We start from the raw sequence: 12,848 nt of genomic DNA on the forward strand, positions 1-12,848 counted from the left end.
CAAGGACCTAGAAGAAATAAAAAGAGTCAATATATAATGAATAATGCAATAAATGAAATTAAAAACACTCTGGAGGCAACAAATAGTAGAATAACAGAGGCAGAAGATAGGATTAGTGAATTAGAAGATAGAATGGTAGAAATAAATGAATCAGAGAGAATAAAAGAAAAACGAATTAAAAGAAATGAGGACAATCTCAGAGACCTCCAGGACAATATTAAATGCTACAACATTGAATCATAGGGTTCCAGAAGAAGAAGACAAAAAGAAAGACCATGAGAAAATACTTGAGGAGATAATAGTTGAAAACTTCCTAAACTGGGGAAGGAAATAATCCCCCAAGTCCAAGAAACCCAGAGAATCCCAAACAGGATAAACCCAAGGCAAAACACCCCAAGACACATATTAATCAAATTAACAAAGATCAAACACAAAGAACAAATATTAAAAGCAGCAAGGGAAAAACAACAAATAACACACAAGGGAATTCCCATAAGGATAACAGCTGATCTTTCAATAGAAACTCTTCAAGCCAGGAGGGAATGGCAAGACATACTTAAAATGATGAAAGAAAATAACCTACAGCCCAGATTATTGTACCCAGCAAGGATTTCATTCAAGTATGAAGGAGAAATCAAAAGCTTCTCAGACAAGCAAAAGCTGAGAGAATTCTGCACCACCAAACCAGCTCTCCAACAAATACTAAAGGATATTCTCTAGACAGGAAACACAAAAATGGTGTATAAATTCAGACCCCAAACAATAAAGTAAATGGCAACGGGATCATACTTATCAGTAATTACCTTAAACGTAAATGGGTTGAATGCCCCAACCAAAAGACAAAGACTGGCTGAATGGATACAAAAACAAGACCCCTACATATGTTGTCTACAGGAGACCCACCTCAAAACAGGGGACACATACAGACTGAAAGTGAAGGGCTGGAAAAAGATTTTCCATGCAAATAGGGACCAAAAGAAAGCAGGAGTAACAATACTCATATCAGATAAAATAGACTTTAAAACAAAGGCTGTGAAAAGAGACAAAGAAGGTCACTACATAATGATCAAAGGATCAATCCAAGAAGAAGATATAACAATTATAAATATATATGCACCCAACACGGGAGCACGGCAGTATGTAAGACAAATGCTAACAAGTATGAAAGGAGAAATTAACAATAACACAATAATAGTGGGAGACTTTAATACCCCACTCACACCTATGGATAGATCAACTAAACAGAAAATTAACAAGGAAACACAAACTTTAAATGATACAATAGACCAGTTAGACCTAATTGATATCTATAGGACATTTCATCCCAAAACAATGAACTTCACCTTTTTCTCAAGCGCACATGGAACCTTCTCCAGGATAGATCACATCCTGGGCCATAAAGCTAGCCTTGGTAAATTCAAAAAAATAGAAATCATTCCAAGCATCTTTTCTGACCACAATGCAGTAAGATTAGATCTCAATTACAGGAGAAAAACTATTAAAAATTCCAACATATGGAGGATGAACAACACCCTGCTGAATAACCAACAAATCACAGAAGAAATCAAAAAAGAAATCAAAATTTGCATAGAAACGAATGAAAATGAAAACACAACAACCCAAAACCTGTGGGACACAGTAAAAGCAGTCCTAAGGGGAAAGTTCATAGCAATACAGGCACACCTCAAGAAACAAGAAAAAAGTCAAATAAATAACCTAACTCTACACCTAAAGCAACTAGAAAAGGAAGAAATGAAGAACCCCAGGGTTAGTAGAAGGAAAGAAATCTTAAAAATTAGAGCAGAAATAAATGCAAAAGAAACAAGAGACCATAGCAAAAATCAACAAAGCCAAAAGCTGGTTCTTTGAAAGGATAAATAAAATTGATAAACCATTAGCCAGACTCATCAAGAAACAAAGGGAGAAAAATCAAATCAATAAAATTAGAAACGAAAACGGAGAGATCACAACAGACAACACAGAAATACAAAGGATCATAAGAGACTATTATCAACAATTATATGCCAATAAAATGGACAACGAGGAAGAAATGGACAAATTCTTAGAAAAGTACAACTTTCCAAAACTGGACCAGGAAGAAATAGAAAACCTTAACAGACCCATCACAAGCACGGAAATTGAAACTGTAATCAAAAATCTTCCAGCAAACAAAAGCCCAGGTCCAGACGGCTTCACAGCTGAATTCTACCAAAAATTTAGAGAAGAGCTAACACCTATCCTGCTCAAACTCTTCCAGAAAATTGCAGAGGAAGGTAAACTTCCAAACTCATTCTATGAGGCCACCATCACCCTAATACCAAAACCTGACAAAGATCCCACAAAAAAAGAAAACTACAGGCCAATATCACTGATGAACATAGATGCAAAAATCCTAAACAAAATTCTAGCAATCAGAATCCAACAACACATTAAAAAGATCATACACCATGACCAAGTGGGCTTTATCCCAGGGATGCAAGGATTCTTCAATATCCGCAAATCAATCAATGTAATACACCACATTAACAAATTGAAAAACAAAAACCATATGATTATCTCAATAGATGCAGAGAAAGCCTTTGACAAAATTCAACATCCATTTATGATAAAAACTCTCCAGAAAGCAGGAATAGAAGGAACATACCTCAACATAATAAAAGCTATATATGACAAACCCACAGCAAACATTATCCTCAATGGCAAAAAAATTGAAAGCATTTCCTCTAAAGTCAGGAACAAGACAAGGGTGCCCACTTTCACCATTACTATTCAACATAGTTTTGGAAGTTTTGGCCACAGCAATCAGAGCAGAAAACAAAAAATAAAAGGAATCCAGATTGGAAAAGAAGAAGTAAAACTCTCACTGCAGATGACATGATCCTCTACATAGAAAACCCTAAAGACTCCACTAGAAAATTACTAGAACTAATCAATGATTATAGTAAAGTTGCAGGATATAAAATCAACACACAAGAAATCCCTTGCATTCCTATACACTAATAATGAGAAAACAGAAAGAGAAATTAAGGAAACAATTCCATTCACCGTTGCAAACGAAAAGAATAAAATACTTAGGAATATATCTACCTAAAGAAACTAAAGACCTATATATAGAAAACTATAAAACACTGGTGAAAGAAATCAAAGAGGACACTAATAGATGGAGAAATATACCATGTTCATGGATTGGAAGAATCAATATAGTGAAAATGAGTATACTACCCAAAGCAATTTATAGATTCAATGCAATCCCTATCAAGCTACCAACAGTATTCTTCACAGAGCTAGAACAAATAATTTCACAATTTGTATGGAAATACAAAAACCTCGAATAGCCAAAGCGATCTTGAGAAAGAAAATGGAACTGGAGGAATCAACCTACCTGACTTCAGGCTCTACTACAAAGCCACAGTTATCAAGACAGTATGGTACTGGCACAAAGACAGAAATATAGATCAATGGAACAAAATAGAAAGCCCAGAGATAAATCCACGCACATATGGACACCTTATCTTTGACAAAGGAAGCAAGAATATACAATGGATTAAAGACAATCTCTTTAACAAGTGGTGCTGGGAAATCTGGTCAACCACTTGTAAAAGAATGAAACTAGAACACTTTCTAACACCATATACAAAAATAAACTCAAAATGGATTAAAGATCTCAACGTAAGACCAGAAACTATAAAACTCCTAGAGGAGAACATAGGCAAAACACTCTCTGACATACATCACAGCAGGATCCTCTATGACCCACCTCCCAGAATATTGGAAATAAAAGCAAAAATAAACAAATGGGACCTAATTAAACTTAAAAGCTTCTGCACATCAAAGGAAACTATTAGCAAGGTGAAAAGACAGCCTTCAGAATGGGAGAAAATAATAGCAAATGAAGCAACCGATAAACAACTAATCTCAAAAATATACAAGCAACTCCTACAGCTCAACTCTAGAAAAATAAATGACCCAATCAAAAAATGGGCCAAAGATCTAAATAGACATTTCTCCAAAGAAGACATACAGATGGCTAACAAACACATGAAAAGATGCTCAACATCACTCATTATCAGAGAAATGCAAATCAAAACCACTATGAGATACCATTTCACACCAGTCAGAATGGCTGCGATCCAAAAGTCTACAAATAATAAATGCTGGAGAGGGTGTGGAGAAAAGGGAACCCTCTTACACTGTTGGTGGGAATGCAAACTAGTACAGCCACTATGGAGAACAGTGTGGAGATTCCTTTAAAAACTGGAAATAGAACTGCCTTATGATCCAGCAATCCCACTGCTGGGCATACACACTGAGGAAACCAGAAGGGAAAGAGACACGTGTACCCCAATGTTCATTTCAGCACTGTTTATAATAGCCAGGACATGGAAACAACCTAGATGTCCATCAGCAGATGAATGGATAAGAAAGCTGTGGTACATATACACAATGGAGTATTACTCAGCCATTAAAAAGAATACATTTGAATCAGTTCTAATGAGGTGGATGAAACTGGAGCCTATTATACAGAGTGAAGTAAGCCAGAAGGACAAACACCAATACAGTATACTAACGCATATATATGGAATTTAGAAAGATGGTAACGATAACCCTGTGTACGAGACAGCAAAAGAGACACTGATGTATAGAACAGGCTTATGGACTCTGTGGGAGAGGGAGAGGGTGGGAAGATTTGGGAGAATGGCATTGAAACATGTGAAATGTCATGTATGAAACAAGATGCCAGTCCAGGTTCAATGCACGATGCTGGATGCTTGGGGCTGGTGCACTGGGACGACCCAGAGGGATGGTATGGGGAGGGAGGAGGGAGGAGGGTTCAGGATGGGGAACACATGTATAATTTTTTTAAATTAAAATTGAAAAAAAAATTTTTTCATCTAAATCATAATTCAAGGATATTTGGAATTTCATCTTTTTCCCTCCCTGGCAGTGTTAAGTAGGGAGGGCTCATTAAACTCTGTTCATTATCCTTCTTTTGAGAAGTCTATTGTATAAAGCATTATTACTCAGAACGGAGATGAATGAGGTAAATCTGGCCTCCAAGACCCCATGGCTAACATTTGTCCCTGTCCCAAAGCCAAGCAAGCCGAAAGCAGAGTGCAGTGGTTAGGCCCATGGTCTCCACCGTCAGACTGCCCAGTATGAATCTTGCTTTGTCCACTTACAGGCTGTGTTTCCAGACAATTCACTTCCTATCTGTGTACCTCAACCTCCTGTTTGTAACATGAGGATAACAGTACCAATGTTGTAAAGTTATCTTAAAGATTTAGAGAATACACACAAAACAAGGGCTTCTCAGGTGGCATGTGGTAAGGAATCTGCCTGCCAATGCAGGAGACACAAGAGACATGGGTTCAATCCCTGGGTCAGGAGCATGCCCTAGAGCAGGAAATGGTAACCCGCTCTAGTATTCTTGCCTAGGAAATCCCATGGAGAGAGGAGCCTGGTGGGCTACAGCCCACTGGGTCTCAAAGAGACATGACTGAACATGCACACACAAAACAAACATTACCAAAGTGGAAAGGGAAGGAAGGGAGGGATAAATTGGAGTATGGCATTAACAGATACCAACTATTACATATAAAATAGACAGGCAACAAGGATTTACTGTACAGCACAGGGAACTATTTTCAATATCTTTTAATAACCTATGATGGAAAAGAATCTGAAAAAATATGTATACATATATATAATTGAATCACTTTTCTGTACACCTGAAACTAACACAATATTAATAGAATGAACACAAAATATTTAGAATAAGGGAAGGTAGAAAATAATTACTAAGTAAATATTAGTTTTTGTGGTCATTAAGAACAGAGTTTGTTTTAGAACCATTTTCTTGACACTTGAATTATTTCTAAGTCTAATTACAAAAGTAATTACAAAAATTAATTCTAATTACAAAAATTAAGTCTAATTACAAAAGTCAGTACATTTATCATTTTAAATTTCCTTCAGCTATAGGAGGAATAGCAACTAAATTAATTAGCTTTATATTTTAATTCTTGGTAATTTTTCTCTTTCTTTTCATATGTTATTTTCTTAAACTGTGAACAGAAAAACCAAATTCTCTTGAAAAGTGTCACACAGAAAAATATCAAGCCTGCAAGCCTGTGGTCCTGAGTTTTGTGTTATGTTGAATATGGCAAATGAGGAAAAAGTAACCTAGCTGTATTTTATTGTTATCCCTTCTGTTTGCTTATATTTTAAGAAAAATATGAATAATAAAGTATGATTTTGACATATTATCTATTTGACCTTTTGATGCACATACTTTTGTTTTGTATCTTTAATTTTTGTATTTATCCCTTTTTCCAAGTATAACTCTTGGAATCTAGGGGGGGAAATACCTTGAAAACAATAAAATGATAAATTTTTTTTGTTCTTTGTCTTTTTTTAGACTTTCAAGGACTCCACGTGTTGCCTCAGACAGTTGACTGGTCATCTTTTCCTCCTCAACAGTATCTCTTGACTCTTGGGTTCAAAAACAAAGAAGATGGAAAGTTTTTGGAAAAAATGTCAAGTAGGAAGTTACCAACATTTACAGGTAACTCACCTGGACTTGTTATCTTTCAATACTGTTTTAAGGCACAATGAATTATTCATTAATGAATAATGTGCATTATTCACTAAGCTTTATTCATTTCAAGCCTAGCATATAGTAGGGCCTGGGCACCAAAAAGTTTGTTGGGTCATTCTTAACTCCTTCCAGTCTTCTTTGTGGGTTAGTCAACAATACCTGGAATTCTGGTTCCTCAAGAGCACCCACCTCCCTCACGCCAACCATCTCACCCCAATCACACTATCACCAATGCCTAATCATGGGCGCTTACAGAATACAAGCAAATACAAGCTTTTTTCACCACCAATTAGCAAACATAGAAGAAAATTATGCAACAAAACTACTGTATGAAATCAAAAGTATAGACAATGACCCCGTTAAATCACTTGGATTATCTGCCATTGTATTAATACCTGTTCCACTCTTTTCTTATGTAATTAACCAAGACCTCAGCTCTCCTAAAGAGTATTCTAGTTAAGTGGCACTCAGTAATTCTAATTGAAAACTTTCAAAAATCAAGAAAATATTCATGTAGAGTTGAAGTCTCAGACTTGCGGGCTGAATTAATGACCAGACTGAATTTATCCCTTCAACTCTACTCACATAATTAAGGATTTGTGTTTTGTCTGGCACTCCATCCTCTGAGGCTTATCTCAACTTCAAGCTACATTCAAAGTCAATGGGATTTGCACACTTGAATAATACCTGGGAGAAATAAGACAAGAATCAGACACATTTATGACAACCGTTTTTTCACAACTCAGAAAAAGCATACTCTGCAGAGAGAGGTGAATTGTTATAGGCTGTCCCTTAGATCTCAATCAGGAAACACAGCAAAAGGAATAAATGATAGTCTCCAAAGGGCAATGTCTCCTCTGCCTTTCTTCTCATAGATCTTTCATTGTGATACTTGTGGTCTTTGAGATGGGACTCATTCCTGTACTAAAGATTTCATACCTATTAATATTGAGATGTCTATTTTCGGCTTGCTAAGAAAAGCATTTTGAAATGGATGTCTAGCAAAAAATAGTATAAAAGTTTATTGTTACAATTTTTAGAACATAAAACTCCCTTCAGTCTGCTGACCAGAGAAGACACAGTGAGACACATGGAGACAATGGGGAAGCGAATCTTGCCAATATTGGACTTTATTAGAGGCACCCAACTGAATGTAGGTATATGAGTCTTTTATATTTGTTCAGCATACAGATATCAAACAATTCTAGAACTATACAAAGTTTACATGTAAATATTGCAAATACTGGAAGATTTTAGAAACTTCCACAGTGAATCTCATTTGCAAAACCAACCAAAGTTTAGCTAATGATTTTAATCCTTTTATATTTCAAAACATTAATTATAATGTTATACTTTGCAGTTGCCAGCGTTTATTAGGCTAGTGTCTTTTTAAAAGGCCTTTTTTTTGTGTGGTGTCTTGATATCTAATTGAAGGTTGCACTGACTTTCTTGCTTCAAATGAATAACAAAATTTTAGTAAATGCGGTGCTTTCTCTATTTCATATATTGGGCAATTGCATATAACCATTTTGTTACCTACACGAGAATTCAGAATTTTGAAAGCTAGTTCCTCCACATCACACTGATAGTCAGTTCAGTCGCTCAGTCATGTCTGACTCTTTGTGACCCCATGGACCGTAGCACGCCAGGCCTCCCTGTTCATCACAATTCCTGGAGTCCACCCAAACCCATGTCCATTGTGTCAGTGGTGTCACACAACCATCTCATCCTCTGTTGTCCCCTTCTCCTCCTGCCCTCAATCTTACCCAGCATCAGGGTCTTTTCAAATGAGTCAGCTCTCCACATCAGGTGGCCAAAGTATTGGAGTTTCAGCTTCAATATCAGTCCTTCCAATGAATACTGAGGACTGATCTCCTTTAGGATGGACTGGTTGGATCTTCTTGCAGTCCAAGGGACTCTCAAGAGTCTTCTCCAACAACACAGTTCAAAAGCATCAATTCTTCAGCATTCAGCTTTCTTCACAGTCCAACTCTCACATCCATACATGACCACTGGAAAAACCATAGCCTTGCTAGATGGACCTTTGTTAGAAAAGTAATGTCTCTGCTTTTGAATATGTGGTCTGGGTTGGTCATAACTTTCCTTCCAAGGAGCAAGCGTCTTTTTTCGTGGCTGCAATCACCATCCGCAGTGATTTTGGAGCCCAGGAAAAGTAAAGTCAACCACTGTTTCCGCTGTTTCCCCATCTATTTGCCATGAAGTGATAGGACCAGATGCCAGGATCTTGGTTTTGAATGTTCAGCTTTAAGCCAATTCTTTCACTCTCCTCTTTCACTTTCATCAAGAGGCTTTTTAGTTCCTCTTCACTTTCTGCCATAAGGGTGGTGTCATCTGCATATCTGAGGTTATTGATATTTCTCCCAGCAATCTTGATTCCAGCTTGGGCTTCTTCCAGCCCAGCATTTTTCATGATGTACTCTGCATAGAAGTTAAATAAACAGGGTGACAATATACAGCCTTAATGTACTCCTTTCCCTATTTGGAACCAATCTGTTGTCCCATGTCCAGTTCTAACTGTTGCTTCCTGACCTGCATACAGGTTTCTTAAGAGGCAGGTCAGGTGGTCTGGTATGCCCATCTCTTTCAGAATTTTCCACAGTTTCTTGTGATCCACACAGTCAAAGGCTTTGGCATAGTCAATAAAGCAGAAATAGATGTTTTTCTGGAACCCTCTTGCTTTTTCAATGATCCAGCAGATGTTGGCAATTTGATCTCTGGTTCCTCTGCCTTTTCTAAACAAGCTTGAACATCTGGAAGTTCATGGTTCACATATTGTTAAAGCTTAGCTTGGAGAATTTTGAGCATTACTTTACTAGTGTGTGAGATGACAATTGTGTGATAGTTTGAGCATTCTTTGGCATTACCTTTCTTTGGGATTGGAATGAAAACTGACCTTTTCCAATCCTGTGGCCACTGCTGAGTTTTCCAAATTTGCTGACGTATTGAGTGCAGCACTTTCACAGCATTATCTTTTTGGATTTGCAATAGCTCAACTGGAATTCCATCACCTCAACTAGCTTTTTAGTGATGCTTCCTAAGGCCCACCTGACCACATTCCAGGATGTCCGGCTCTAGGTGAGTGTGAGTGATCACATCTTCATGATCATCTGGGTCGTGAAGATCTTTTTTGAACAGTTCTGTGTATTCTTGCCACCTCTTCTTAATATCTTCTGCTTCTATTAGGTCCATACCATTTCTGTCCTTTATTGAGCCCATCTTTGCATGAAGTGTTCCCTTGGTATCTGTAATTTTCTTGAAGAGATCTCTAGTAAATCGGATGCTAATCTAAACATTGGAACTTGATCTTTATTTACCCTTAAGGTAAATTATCTAATCCCTCTTTCCAACCGAGGGAAAATATGCCCTTTCTATTTTTCAGTCTTTAAAAAAAAAGCCCAAAAATAAGACCTGAATTAATCTGTGCTAATTTACAAAATTTAAGCTCCTTTATTGAAAGTACATAAAGGGAACTTCTCATTAACAGGCTATAAAGGTTGCAGATTTCCCTTCTTAAAATATTTTTCAAAAGATCTTAAAGCTGGAAATTTTAAAGATTTCACCATTTGTGGCTTTTGTATTCCATCATTGATTTGATGTTCTTACCTTACAAGGGGAACCAAGGGGGTCATCACCAACAGCTACTTAACATCTGTTCAGCAGTTTATCTACCTAGTAACATTATTCAGCATTTTAGAAAAGCTATAAAACCCCTCATCTATTTGCATGATCTGTAATTAATTCTATGCGTTACAAATCCAAAAGCACACTTTCACTGATTTTCCTACCACGTAACTTCCCCTTCCTCACAACTGTGTTCCACTCAATTATCTCCCCTATACTTCTATAAATAAAAATGTATCTCTGTCTTAGTCATCTTGGGCTGTCACACAAAATACCATAGATCAGATGACTCAAACAATAGAAGTTTATTTTCTCACAGTTATAGAGGCTAGAAGTCTGGGATCAGGTCAGGTTCTGACAAAGACCCTCTTCTTGGCTTGCAGTTAGCTACTTTCTCTGCATCCTAACATGGCACAGAGCAAGCTCTGTGGTGTCCCTTCTTAAAAGAGCATTAATCCCATCATCAGGGCCCTGCCTACTCTCATTATCTCGTGTGCACGCTCAGTTGCTCAGTTGTATCCAACTCTTTGCAACCTCATTGACTGTAGTCTGCCAGGCTCATCTATCCATGGAATTTTCCAGGCAAGAATACTGGAGTGGGTTGCCATTTCCTTCTCCAAGGGATCTTCCTGTGTCTCCTGTCTCTCCCATATTGGCAGGCAAGTTCTTTACCATTGGCCACCTGGGAAGCCCTCATCTCATCTAACCCTAATTACCTCCCAAAGGCCCCATCTCCACATTGGCCTCTAGGGCTTCAACCTAGAAATTTTTGGTGGACACAAACATTTAGTTTATAGTAATCTCATTGACTCTACTGCAAATCTGGGGTCCTGTTCTCCAATTCACCCTCTACTGCAACCTCCTTCAGCCACACACACACATACACACAGCCTCACCACCCCATCTTAATTAGATGCACAAACACATATCATCATTGTCATTATTAGACCCTTGCAAGAAGTGGAAAGAAAGTGAAAGTGTTAGTCACTAAGTCATGTCCAACTCTTTGCAACCCCGTGGACTGTACTCTGCCAGGCTCCTCTGTTCATAGCATTCTCCAGGCAAGAATACTGGAGTGGGTAGCCATTCTTTTCTCCAGGCAGTTTTCCCAACCCAGGGCTTGAACCCAGATCTCCTGCTTTGTAGGCAGATTTTTAGCATCTGAGCCACCAGGGAAGCCCACAAGAATTCTTGTGGAAGCCTTGCTGACAAGAACCATCACCACGTAGTATCATTTCAGTTCATCTGCACGTGGTTAACCTTGCAGCACCAGTGTGCTGCATATTGGGGAGGTGATCTGTCTGTGCCATGGTTCTTTGGGGAAATACCCACCATAACTTGCTACTTGTCAGGATCCTGCCACATCAAATCTGTTGCCAGTTCAGATCTCCCAGTGCGTTGTGAATAAAGGTTAGGCCAATCTAGGCATCAGGCATTTCTTAAACACTTTTAACTCATTTTCCTCTCATGTTACAAGGGGATTTTGCCCACTTAGAAATGTGTACACACATGGATATTCATGTGTCTATAAAGGGACTTAAAAATCATAATGAATAAGATTTTTAGCATCTAATGAATAACTCAATCTTATTTAGAATGAGTCAGTTGTTATTTAGTTGCTAAGTCATGTCCTACTCTTTGCAACCCCATGAACTGTAGCTAACTTGACTCCTCTGTCCATGGGATTTCCCAGCAAGAATACTGGAATGGGTTGCCATTTCCTTCTCCAGGGGATCTCTCTAACCCAGGGATCAAACCTCCTGAATATCCTGCACTGACTTGTGTATTCTTTACCGCTGAGCCACCAGGAAACCCCAGAATGAGTTGATAACACTTTGCTACTTCAAGAGATTTCATCAACTTTCTTACTTTTGCATCTATGGAAAATAATAGTTGTTGGAAAATTGTCTCTAAGAGCTTGAATGAACTTGAAGTGAATGAGTCCAAAGGTACCCAGGGACCAAAAGTATATCCAAATACTGACCTCTGGGTTTCTTATTATATGTCCAACCACAGCTTCATAAAGCAGGACTGAATCAAACAAGCTGCAAAAGTAACCTAGGTTAAGGAAACAATGAGTCGCTGAGCAGAAATTATTCCTACATGGTACAATTAACTATGACCCAGGAATCCCTCAGCAGTGTTTTTAGGATCCCCTGAGGTGTGTTTTTTCTTGTCAGATGTCAAATGCCATCTGTTTGAATGTTTAGACACTTCAGTGTCCTTGTTAGTTCTGACCCTACCTCATGACACCTGTAGAAAAAAACTTTTGTCTAAGACCATCTGTGTAACCCCTAGGATGTCACTTAACCTCTGAGCTTTTTTCTCATTTATAAAATAAGCTGATATATGCCAGGCTCACCTCACACAGTTGTTATGAGACCAAAAGTATACAATCCACCTTGAATCACTTTGTAAAGTATTAAGAAATTTAAAAATTTTAATTATTTGTATTGGTTTTCATTTGCTTTGACAAAAGGGTTGTTTTGGAGATCCTTCTTTTTCTTTATAAAAGCCATGTACTTTGAAATTATGTATTCTTATAAAATGAAGACTGTGCAAGTGTCCTGCAGATTTTAAATGATTTTCCTTAGATCACTGATGCGCT

At 37.8% G+C, this 12,848-nt stretch overlaps 1 protein-coding gene across 1 annotated transcript in view; it reads left to right on the top strand.

Annotated features, from left to right (window-relative positions):
• The window catches only part of SPATA16 (spermatogenesis associated 16), a 260,839-nt gene that overhangs the window by 204,875 nt on the left and 43,116 nt on the right, over positions 1–12,848 (top strand). Inside the window, exons 6-7 of the mRNA XM_005889923.2 lie at positions 6,419–6,565; positions 7,639–7,751. Of these exons, the coding sequence (XP_005889985.1) occupies positions 6,419–6,565; positions 7,639–7,751 (260 nt within the window). The remainder of the gene's footprint in view (positions 1–6,418; positions 6,566–7,638; positions 7,752–12,848) is intronic.

Source organism: Bos mutus, chromosome 1 (genome assembly GCF_027580195.1).
Source record: "Bos mutus isolate GX-2022 chromosome 1, NWIPB_WYAK_1.1, whole genome shotgun sequence".
In the NCBI taxonomy this organism is placed as follows: domain Eukaryota; kingdom Metazoa; phylum Chordata; class Mammalia; order Artiodactyla; family Bovidae; genus Bos; species Bos mutus.